This window comes from Halichoerus grypus, chromosome 6 (assembly GCF_964656455.1).
Source record: "Halichoerus grypus chromosome 6, mHalGry1.hap1.1, whole genome shotgun sequence".
Lineage (NCBI taxonomy): Eukaryota > Metazoa > Chordata > Mammalia > Carnivora > Phocidae > Halichoerus > Halichoerus grypus.
Window position 1 is genome coordinate 6,911,074 of NC_135717.1, and position 11,737 is coordinate 6,922,810.

The window sequence follows — 11,737 nt, forward strand, 5'->3', positions numbered from 1 at the left end:
GGTGCACTTGACACATGCTCGTTCTGATCGGAGGGGAAGGAGAATGGGTAGAGGAGGGGCAGACCCTGGGTTCTGGGCTGACTACCAGCGTTCCGGGTTTACTGTTCCCCGCCCTAAGGCAGTCACCGAACTCCAGGACTGGGGGAGGGATCTCAGGTGTGAGCTCTTTATTATAGTTCATTTTTGGCGAGAAGGAAAAGACAGAAGTGGAAGGTGCCATTGGTTTTCTCCTTAGATGCCTTGGGGCAAATTCTAGGTACTTTTATTCTTGTGGGCAAGGGCTGGGAAGGCGGAGAGGGAGTTGGAGCAGATGGCTGTTTTTCTGCGGTCCTTGGTGGACTTCCACACCTGCTGACTTCTGAGTCTTCTGTGTCTGGCCGGGGTTATTATCAGAAGCTGTGACCCGCTGGGCAGCTTAGTCTGAGGAGGTCGTCCTTCAGTCCCACTCATCAGGCCTTTATGAGAGAATATAGGGTCTCCTCCTGGGGGCTCTCCTTGGGAGGGATGCAGGGAGATGCTGATGGTGATGAGGAGCTAGAGAGAGTGAGGGAGGTATAGAGGATGCCGCTGTTGTCCTGAGCTTCATTCTGGCAAGAAGGAAGGAGAAGGGGGTGACACAGTGGAAGGGGAGTGGTGGCTATTTCTCTCCTGCCTTGTGAACCTCATGGCGGGGACCTGGGTCTGAGCTGCAGCCCGTTCCCCTCCACCCTCTGCCACTGAAACCCGCCAGTCCCCCCACCACCCTCTTCCCTCCTTGTCCTCCCGAATTTCTCTGTGGCATTTCCCAAGGATTGGCCCCTGCTTCACAGCCATCCCCTCCACCACCTAACACCATCCTGGGAAGTCCTGTCATGCATGGAGACAACCCTCTGAACACACAGGACTCCTATGTCCCCCAAACGGCAGGGCCCTCTACTCCACCATACCCTGGACTTTTTTTTTTTTTTTTTTAATCTCTGGGACTGAGAACTCTGAAATAATAAATGCCAGCATCACTTTTATGCTACAACTTTCTTTCCTTCCAGCTTTCTCTTACCATCATCCTGCTTGCTATACCTGTGCGTTGACCCCATGAACTCTCGTGCCTTAATAATCCACTTTCTTTCGGGCTGTCCAAGCTCCCCGCTGATCCTCTACTCTCCACTCCCCTCTCACGAGCTCCTTGAACTCTCCTGTTCCCCTGTCCTTATGCCACACTTAGCTGACACATCTTTAATTCTGGCTGTGGCCTATGGTGGGGGTGCTATTTGCTTACCCAATATCCATTCATTTCTTCTTACTCAGTTACAGAACCTTGATTTTATTTGGGGTGGCAGTGTCCTCCCCTCCTGATAGATGTGGGACATATGACTACATCCTCACCAATACGATTCAAGGGGAAGTTGTGGTCTTTTTGTTCTTTCTTCCTTCCTCCTGTTTCCTGCCTGGATTCAGAAATAATGGCTGGAGTCTGAGCAGCCATCTTGGATCATGAGGCAACCTTCAGGGTAGAAGCCAGTAGCCAGGACAGTGAGCAGGAAGATGGAAGCCTGAGTGCCTGAGGACAGTGGCCTCTGCCATCCGCCTCCTCATCCTTTTATACGAGGGGAAACAAGAAACTCTTATGTAAACCCTGTTACTTTTGGTCTCTGGTGCCAGCAGAGGAACATAACTTCTAACCAACAAGTTCTAGAAGTTTCTAAACCTGCATGGTTGAATACTGCAGGGGGAAACATGATCATGGGCAGAGATGCTTTTACAGAGCGCTGGCTTCTCATCTAGGTGGAATCCTGAAATACCATCTTCCATTCCCTCAGTGACTATCACAGCTCTTCATCTCCGACCCTCATCCTCACTCTAGAGACAACCGCTGTGATTTTTCCTCTGCAGAATTAGAAACAATTTGTATATCGTTATCAATATTTTTATTCATGGCTTTTAGGTTTTATGTCATACTTAGGGAGGCCATCTACACTCCATGGATATTAAGATGGTCTCACAAGCTTTCCTCTAGTACTAGGGTTATTTTCCCCCTCATTTAACTCTTTGATCTCTGTGGAATTTATTTTGGTGCAAATTATGAGATCACATTATTTTCTCAGATGGCTGCTCAATTGTTCCAGCACCACGTATTGAATGACTCCTCTTTCCCCATTGATTAGAAATGCTACTTATTAACCTACTAAATTCCTGAATATATTTTGATCTGTTTCATCCTGCCTATATTCAGGCTTTTCTCTTTTCATATATTGGTTCATCTGTGTTTCAATATGACAGCATTGAATCTTTTTTTTTTAAAGATTTTATTTATTTATTTGACAGAGAGAGACACAGTGAGAGAGCGAACACAAGCTGAGGGAGTGGGAGAGGGAGAAGCAGACGCCCAACAACTGAGCCACCCAGGCGCCCCAGCATCGAATCATTTTAATTATTACAGCTTAGTACTTGCAGGCGCTAATGCTCATGTGGTCCTTATTCCGTGCCAGGATCTATTCTCAATGCGTTACATTTAATTGTCATGACAACCCCCAGGGTAAGTATTATTACTCTTCTCATTTTACTGAGGAGTGAGTTGAGGCACAGAGGAATAGTATCATTGCACCAGAGTTTACTCGGCCAGGATTTGACTGCAGGCAGTCCAGACTCTGTGCTCTTCACCTCTGTGCTTTAATGTCTGATGGGGCTAATCTCCTCTCACTGAAAATTTTCTTCAGAGGAATTTCAAATCAATATTGGAGCGTGTTGGGGTCTAAATAATGAATGCCTCTAGCCCTGTCCTCTTGAGCTGTAAGTGCATACATCCACATTTCTGATGAACATCTCTACTCAGATGCCACACAGGCATCTCTAACATATCCCAAACTAGAGAACCATCGTTCTCCCCCAAACATGGTCTTTGACCTTCTGTGTTCTCTAATTTGCTTGGTGGTTCACCATGGACTCACTCACCCAAGTTCTTCCACTCCCTCGCCTCTACACCAGTCCAATCACCAAGTCATACTGGTTTTCCTTCTTAAACTGTTCCAGGATCTGGCTCTCTCCCTCCATCCACCACCACCGCATTAGACTGGCCCCGCCTGGCCCACCTCTGGCCCCTCCACCACAGACTGATGTATCTATAAGGCAGAGCTGAGGTTGCCTCTGGGATCAGAGGCTCTTGGGTATCATTTACAAGCTTCTCTTCTCCCATCTCCAGCCTCCCCAACAGCACTGAGCTACTTAGAGTTCCTGCACTGATTTCCTGCACCTGCGTGGACAGTCACCTACTCACCACCCTCACCGTTTGCCTGGCCAATTCTCTTATATTCTTTGAGACTTTTTGCAGGGTCACTTCCTATGGGAAGTCCTCCCTGATTCCCCTCCTTTCTCCCAACCTACCACAGCTCTTTCCAAATGAGGCAGTCACTCCCTCTTCCCTCCCTCCACGACTGAGTTCCTTGAAAGCAGGACCTATGCTTTATTTACGTCTGTAATCTCCAATTACAAGCCAGACCCTGGAAAATAGGCCCTCAACCAATGCTTGCTGAGCTGAGCCAACTTCCTGTCCCTTCTGTTCTCGCCTTACTCTTCCCAGGGCTGACCCTCCCCTCCAAATGAACCAAAAGGTGAGGGTTGATGAGAAATGATTAAGTCAAAAGACAAAAACTAGAAAATGATCAAATTTGTGGAGAGGGATTGGTCTGGAGCAGTGGTTCTCAAACTTGATCACACACAGACACCACTTGATGAGACCTTTAAAAATGCAGATTCCCAAGCCCAGACTTCAAGCCCAGCAGGGATCTGCATTTTTTAACCAGCACCTGGGATCATTCTGATGCTGGTGGTTCTGAGAAACACAGTTGGGAAGCTTGGTGGGGGGTGTGGCCCAGAACCACTTACTTTTGCTTCTCTTCCACCTGAGGTAGAGTATCAGTCCCAAAATTGTAGTTTTGATCACAACACCAGGCAGTGCCACTATGACCACAGCTCCCACACTCAGGGGTGAAGATGCTGAGCTCCCAGGGCCTTCCAAGACACTGAGGCCAGTGGTGGTGGGAGCAGTGGTGGTGGGGCCCTCGGTGGTCCTCTTGGCAGCTGAGAAGACATGAGAATTTAGCAGATTCTCCCCTGGAGGACTGGAAGTTTCTGGATGAAACTTGTCACCTTGTTCCCTAGTTTGGGGAATATTGGGGGTAGGGAGCAACTCTCTGAAGCTCTCACACAGGGAGGGGGTAATGAATCCACATCACCCAGCTTAAATGCTGACTCTACCTCCCATCAGTGGTGTGACCTCAGAACCTCATTTCATCGCCAACAAATAGGGATCACTAAATTTCTAGCCTCAGGCATCCCAGGCACAGCAGAGGCGAGGGGTCAATCTTTGGGGCTGGAGGATTCTGTGTGAGGCTGAGACCCCATGTCCTTGTCCCCTTGGCGGCCAGTGTGCAGAAAGCCACGCTGACTGGAAGCTGTGTGTGTGATCTGGGAGAAAGTGCTTGTCAGCTAGTGAGCTGTAGGATCTGTTAGGATCTAGATCCTTTTGGGGCCCATCAGATAAATTTCTCAGAGAAGAATCTCCTGATTTCTTTCCTTGGTAGGGTGGGGGATACCAGCTGGGTTGCCTGAATCCTGGGAGGCATCTAAGGGGGGCAAGGCATTTAGGGTCTCATCAGTTCACCAAATCTCCAGTTTTAAGGACTGAACCCTTGCCCCTAGTATGCCTGGGGTACTGCCCCCAGAGTCCCTCTGGTCCATGCTTTCTGGAAAGCAAATCTCCAGTCTCTGCTGGGTGGGGAGGGGGCAAAGAGGTTTCCCTGCTTTTTAAATTCTTACCCAGTCCCCCAGCTCTCTGACCCCCTTTCACTCCCACTGTCAGGGGTTCTGGGGTCACCCTTCCTGAACCATCAAGGGGTTTGGCAATTTAAAAATCGCCTTTCTTCTGGGTCTCCCCACTGCTTAAGTAATGAAAAGCCCTCATTACTTAGGCAGTAGAGCTAAGCTTCCCTGGTCTCCTAGGCCAGGTACATTAGTCTATGTGTTTCCAGCTTCCCAAAGATTGTATTTGACCACAGGACTCACATATTTTTTGTCCTTGTGGTGTTATTTTTTTTTTTTTTAAGATTTTATTTATTTTTTGACAGAGAGAGAGACAGCAAGAGAGGGAACACAGCAGGGGGGGTGGGAGAGGGAGAAGCAGGCTTCCCGCAGACCAGGAAGCCCGATGCAGGACTTGATCCCAGGACCCTGAGACCATGACCTGAGCCGAAGGCAAACACTTAACGACCGAGCCACCCAGGCGCCCCGTGTCCTTGTGGTTTTTGTCTTAAAAAATTCCCTTTGCTGTCATTTTAGTAGGGTTTGCTAGGAAGGGGAGGTAAACGTGCACATAACCCACCATTTGGCCCGAATTTCTGCAATATTTTCTAGTGAAAATTATAAAAAATAAACATCCAAAAAATAATGTTGCAGGGGTGCCTGGGTGACACAGTCAGTTAGGTGTCTGACTCTTGGTTTCGGCTCAGGTCGTGATCTCGGGGTCATGGCATCAAGCCCAATTTTGGGGTCCATGCTCAGCTCCGGAGTCTGCTTAGTATTCTCCCTCCCTCTCTTTCTGTCCCTCTCCCCCAGCTCTCTCTCTCTAAGGTAAATATATACATCTTAAAAAAATAATGTTGCATATTAAAAACAAAAATAAGGGATTTAGAGGAAAGCATCTTGAGAGATATTTACATGGTCTTTAGAAGAACACTCCCAAGGTTACTGAGGTATATAAATTAGGGGCCATTCCTGGGTGGGAAGATTGGACATTACACTGATTTCCATTCTATCAACTGCTTTATAGGTTTAATGCAATTCTGATTTAAAAAATACCCATAGGTGAGGGGCGCCTGGGTGGCTCAATCGGTTAAGTGTCTGCCTTTGGCTCAGGTCACGATCCCAGGGTCCTGGGATCGAGCCCCGCATCGGGCTCCCTGCTCAGCGGGAAGCCTGCTTCTCCCTCTCCCACTCCCCCTGCTTGTGTTCCCTCTCTCGCTGTCTCTCTCTCTGTCAAATGAATAAATAAAATCTTTTAAAAAAAAAAAAGAGAAAAGACAGAACAGGGAAATAGAGCTGACAGACCAGAAGTGGGTGCTATCCTACAAAAAGGCCAAGCCTATGAGTCAATGGAGAAGAGAAAAAAAATTCCATGAATGCAGTTGGAACGATTGATTTGTTTCTTGGTGTAAAGATCAAATTAGTCCTTTACCTCAGACGATATACCAAAAGAAATCCTCACTACATTAATGAGTTTTACTGTCAAAAGAAAGCATACAGGGCGCCTGGGTGGCTCAGTTGTTTAAGCGACTGCCTTCGGCTCAGGTCATGATCCTGGAGTCCCGGGATCGAGTCCCGCATCGGGCTCCCTGTTGGCGGGGAGTCTGCTTCTCCCTCTGACTCTCCCCCTCTCATGCTCTCTATCACTATCTCTCTCAATAAATAAATAAAAATCTTTAAAAAAAAATACCTTAAAAAAAAAGAAAGCATACAAAAATCAGAAGAAATCAAAATATTTTCAGCCCCTAGTGGGATACAGGATTTGGGGCTGTAAAATAAGAGGAATTTAAAAAGGAGACTATAGGGAGATTTGGCTACAAAAGGAAAACATCTCTATGTAAAAAGCATTATTAAGCCAACCACAAACTTATCAGTTCTATTAGCTGCAAACATTCCTTTGGGGTGATGTCTTTGCATGGTGTACTTATCTTGGGTAAACACATTTCTTTTTATTACTTTCCTGTATTTTTTTTTTAATCTCAGTATGAATATCCAATTAATTGTATTAATTGAAAAAATTAATTTATTGATGAAAAACTCATAGTAAATGTGACTGAAACTGAGAAATGAGAAAAGTTAGGAGGATTAGGAAAGGAGGAAGAGGGGTCTGAGGAGAGCCAAAATCTCCCAAAAAGGGCCATTTAAGGGAAGATGGAAGAGGTGCCCGAAATATAAATCCAAGGCTGTCTTGCCTAATTCAGGTTGTGAACCACTGTCTATTTGCTCTAAAACCAGCACGGTGGTCCTACGGGGCAGTGGTTACCAAGGGTGGGGACACAGAGAGTGTGCTTCCCACCAGGAACAGTGATGCATTGCTCAGAATTGGCAGCGCAAGTGATTATAAAAAGGAAACCTACGATTTTTAGTTTTTAAGGAATTGTCTACAGATAATACACCCTCCAGTCCCTGCTCCTCAGAGAGACGCTCTCCCCATACTGCTCTGGGGACAAACCTAGGTTCAAGTTCCCACGGCCTGCTGAGTAACATGGGAAGATCTATTAATGCAACACATCCCATTATTGGGTGAACAATAGGTCAAGACAACGATATGATCAGGTCAGCTGGTGAGGCTGAGCAACTACTGGTTAAGAGTGGAGGCTCTGGGCTTAAACTGAGTTCAAGTCCTGCCTGCACCAGACTGTGGCTTTGGGCAGGTCAGTGTTTAGGATCTTGGAGCCTCAGGGTCCCGATATATCTCTAACAGGAAACGACAGCAGTACTTACTGTTACTGTGGGGTCGTGGGGAAGGTTAACTAGGGCGATGCATACCAAGTTGTTCAACCCTACACAGTGCACAGTAAGCGGGAGCTGCCGTATTTCTGCTGCAGACGTGCCTCTCAAGGGCCAGCACGGAGCAGTGAGATCGGAGTGGACAGTGGGGACAATACAGGCAGAGGTGGGGACTAGGGATGGGGGGGCAAGGAGGGTAAAGAGGACAGAGGCGGGGAAGAGGGAGATGGGAAAGGAGAGGAGGGCTGGGGCTGGGGCGGGGAGCATTGTGGGCCGGGTTCCGAGGAGCAGAGCAGGAGAAGAAGTGGGGGTTTTGGGAAAACAGGTAATGGGGTGTTGCCAGGGGACCGGGGCTCTCGGTCATCATTGGGTACCTGCTGTGTGTGCTGGGCTGAGCCCATGGCTGTGGGGAGACGCAAGACTCGGGGCTGGCTGGGGCTGCACACACGGACACATGACAAAGGGAAGGCAGCCCACATCCTGAAGAAGTCAAGTCCACCTGGACAGCATGGGGGGAGGGCAGGGAGGCAGGGCTGGAGCCCCAGCTTGGGGCAAGAAGGGAGGATAACTGGGAAGCCCAGGAGGTGCTGAGGCCGGGGCCTGGGGCGGCCTGGATCGGAGGGGGCAATGAGGGGGATGGTCAAGGAGGGCAACCCAGGCCTGGGGAGATGGAGGAGAAAGAGTAAAGTTGGCAGAGGCCTAGGGAGGGGGTGAGTATGGGGAGAGGAGTCTGAGAGAAGGGGCGAGCAGGAAGATTGGGGCCTGGGCCAGGCCTGGGGGACAAGGGCACCGTGGTCTTTAAGAGCCTCAGCAGGGTGGGCATGGTGGCTGCCGGGGCAGCTGGACTCACCATGGGTGACGGTGAGTCTGGTCCCCTGGAGGGACTGCCACACCTTTGTGCCGTCTCTTAGTGTTTCCACTTGGACCCGGCAAAAGTATATATGCTCATCCTCCTTCCGCAGGTTCGATATCTGCAGGGAGCCAAACTTCTGACCCTTTGGCAAGTTCAGGCAGATGCGGTTCTTGTACTCCTCATGGATGAAAGGCCCAGTACTGTTGTAGATGACCTCCCCATGGTAGTGTTTCCGTCTCAAGGCTACACTCACTCTGGGATCGTTGGCTAACTGCCAGCAGTAATAGAAGGAGAAATTGATATGGACGGAGCCACCCATGGGGGCTGAGAGGTTATTTGGTTGCTCGATCCCATAGTCAGGATATAAATCACATTCGTCTGAGCTACCTGCAGGACGGGGGAGAGGAGAGACTTTGAAGCCACTGGGAGAGATGAAGAAGATAACCCCAGACCTTCTGACACCCTCACCGCGGGCAGTAGTGTGACAGATGGTAGGACCGGCTCTCTGGCCTGGGTGTCCCCCTCGCCAGACTTGGGGTAGGGAGGAGGGTGAAGGGTTGGGGCTGACTAGCACTATGGGACCAGCCCGTCGCTTGCTAGGGCTGGGAGGCCTGGCCAGCTACCCTGGCAGACCCCTTCTCCAGCTGCCCAGCCTCAGCCCTTCCTGGGGACTCGCTGGGCCTCGGGGCAGAGCCAGGGTGTCCCGGACACTCACCAGCCTGCAGACATGTCGGCAACAGCAGCAGAGACAGCAGCAGGGACAGACCCATTGCCTCACTCTCTTCCCAGGGGAGGAGAAGACAAGCAGATCTGTCAAGGCCAGGGGAGGCCCTAGGGGGTGCCTTCTTGGGGAGTCAAGAGGCACCTGGAGAGCGTGGATCAGGCCCCTTCAGAGGAGCAAGGGAGGGTGAGAGCCTTCCCCAAACTCACCAGCACCCAGAGTAACCAGCACTTCCTTTATCAATCTGGTTTCTTCTTTTCCTATATTGCAAAAGTGCTTCCTTGTGGTCAGAGCTCAGAGAGCCACGACAGAGGCCCCCAGCCTCTATCTTCATGCTGAGGGCCATGGTTCTGACCTTGGCCATGTGTGGCCTCTCCTTTCTGCCTGGACTCCTGACCACTGCCAGCACCTCTACCTCCTTAGGAGTCAGTGTTTGTCTCTCTAGCTCTCCTTTTCATTGGCTCTCTGAGTGTCTCCTGGCCTCTGTCTGTCCTTCCAGGTGAAGGGGCGGCAGCAGGACCAGCTCCAGCTCTTGCAGCAAGAAGGCAGGCAGCCATGAGTCTCTGCCCAGCTACAGCCCCCTAGAGAGGAGGAGGAGGGATCCACTGGTGGTCAGATGCCCTCGACCTCCAGCCCCAGCACCAGGGACTCCTAGCTTGCTCTTGGTCCTTCTCCCTCCCAACAGGGGCTCCCCTTCAGCAGCCCCCAGCAGTCCTGTGCAGGACCCAGGCCTTCCAGGCCCCTTCCCCGCCCTGATCAGCTCCTCTTGTGCAGTCTCACACCCTCTCTGGGGTTAAGAGGTGAGGGTGGGCCTTCTGAAGGCCACGCCTTGACCCCCAAGATGCAAGACTGGATCTGCAGGTCCTTCTGTCCCCCACTCTAGATGAGGAGACCAAGGCTCAGAGAAGCCCTGCCCCAGGTCGAATGACTCTCAAGTGATAGGTCTAAGACTCAAACTCCAGCCTCACTGAGTCCACAGAGCATTCTGTTCCTTCTGGATGCTTCCGCCTGGTTGCACCACACAACCTCAGGGCCTCAGCTCCCAAGAGCAGAGCTCTGGGGGGTGACTCCCAGGAGGCTCTATTTTTATAATGCTCCTTAGATGATTCCCTCCCCAGCTGTGAGAGCCTTGGCTAATCCAGACCTTCCTTGACCAGGGGGGATATAAGGCCCAGAGCAGTAGCGTCACCCTGGTGACAGTCCCTGGACCATCTCCAATGGAGGGCACTGCCAGCCTGTGACTGGTGGTGGGTGGGGGTGAGAGAGTGGGGCTGGGACTTTTGGTGACTCCCTGGGCAGGTTGTAGGAGGCTGGGCTCCCTCCCACCCCTGGATGAGGTTGGCATTGGCTTACTGAGTAGATGGTGAGGGTGGGAGAGCATGATTTCATCACAGTAAGTGACCTTGTCTTCTGGAGGTGGCAGCAAGCAGACTGACTTCCTTTCTCCTTTTGTTTCTTCCTCAAACCTCATAGTTTTCTCCCACGCTTCTCCCTGGGCCAGCCAGGCAGCCCCTGCCCTTTCCCTGTGTCTGTGTTTCTTACACTTCCTCCCAGGCTCGAGAAGAGAAGTTCTGCATTTTCATGGGATCCCCTTATCTGAACCAGGCCCTAAACATCCACTGCCTCATTTTCGGCTTTACAACATTGTGTGGTGGATGTATTTTCACCAACAGGAAACTGAAGCACCGTCAAGAAACTGAGCCTTAATGTCATGGACTCCTCTGGGCTGTGGAAGGTGCTTGGGCGAATGGTAATGATGTGGGAAACTAAGGCAGAAGAAAAATTATTAAATGTCCTTACTACCTACAGCCCATCGACAAGCCCTTGAAACAGGCAGAGTGACAATCCTCTCGGGACTCAATTGCCTCGATATTAATACTTTGCTAAGGGCAAAAGGCAATCTACCCCCAAACACCCCGTCCCCCACCCAGGATCCTTAAGTCTTCTTTAACATATAAAAATTCCTTCAGAAATTTCCTTTATTTCTAAACCCCCAAGATGCATGTGGCAATCACCCCCCAAGCATATGGCCCACTGATATACATCTGAAGGGTCTCACGACTAAGGTTTTATTAGACAGTAATAAATGACCTTTTCCCAACAATATAGCTAGCCCCCTTAAGGTCCTGGAAACCTTGCTTCCAAAACTCCTTAGAGACTTACACTATCCCTAATGCCCTCCAAACTTGAAAGTATATAATGGGCCACTCCTCATAACCCTGGTGCAGCTCTTTCTGCCCATGGGTCCTATCCCCGTGTTTTAATAAAATCACCTTTTTGCACCAAAGACGTCTCAAGAATTCTTTCTTGGCCCTCGGCTTCAAATCCTAAAGTCTTTCTTATATCAGTAACAGCTGGAAAGTGAACAGAAGACAGGACAAGGGACCAACTGCCTTTTTGATAGCTCCTCTAGAGGGTAGCCTGCCCTTTCTGAGGGGTGACACCTGAGTTCCACTCTCACCTTGTCTCACTAGCTGTGGGACCTGGCTGGACAGTCTCCTCTTTGCCAGGCCACCCAAGGAGGGGGCTAGACCCCACTAGGGGGTGTCCCAGCCCATTCTGTTGGGCAGCATGGCATGTTAACTAAATACGCACGTTTACTAGATAAACTTTGGCAGAGTACCTGCTGTCCAGGTACCTTGGGCCCCACTGTTCCCACA

General features: G+C 50.2%; 1 protein-coding gene across 1 annotated transcript; it reads right to left on the reverse strand.

Annotated features, from left to right (window-relative positions):
• Positions 1-223: 223 nt before the first annotated feature.
• LOC118527124 (paired immunoglobulin-like type 2 receptor beta) lies at positions 224-9,704 on the reverse strand. The gene is made up of 4 exons (XM_036078787.2): positions 9,072-9,704; positions 8,354-8,743; positions 3,859-4,053; positions 224-587 (listed from the first exon to the last, which is right to left on the reverse strand). Exons 1-4 carry the CDS (start codon positions 9,124-9,126, stop codon positions 583-585), a joined length of 645 nt encoding a protein of 214 aa, XP_035934680.2. The 5' UTR covers positions 9,127-9,704; the 3' UTR covers positions 224-582.
• Between the last annotated feature and the right edge of the window lie 2,033 nt (positions 9,705-11,737).

Coding starts and splice junctions, on each gene's coding strand:
- LOC118527124 (XM_036078787.2), bottom strand. CDS start 9,126: ATGGGTCTGTCCCTGCTGCTGTCTCTGCTGCTGTTGCCGACATGTCTG. Junction 8,744..9,071: donor GCCGACATGTCTGCAGGCTG/GTGAGTGTCCGG, acceptor CCCGTCCTGCAG/GTAGCTCAGACGAATGTGAT. Junction 4,054..8,353: donor CAGACTCACCGTCACCCATG/GTGAGTCCAGCT, acceptor ATGTCTTCTCAG/CTGCCAAGAGGACCACCGAG.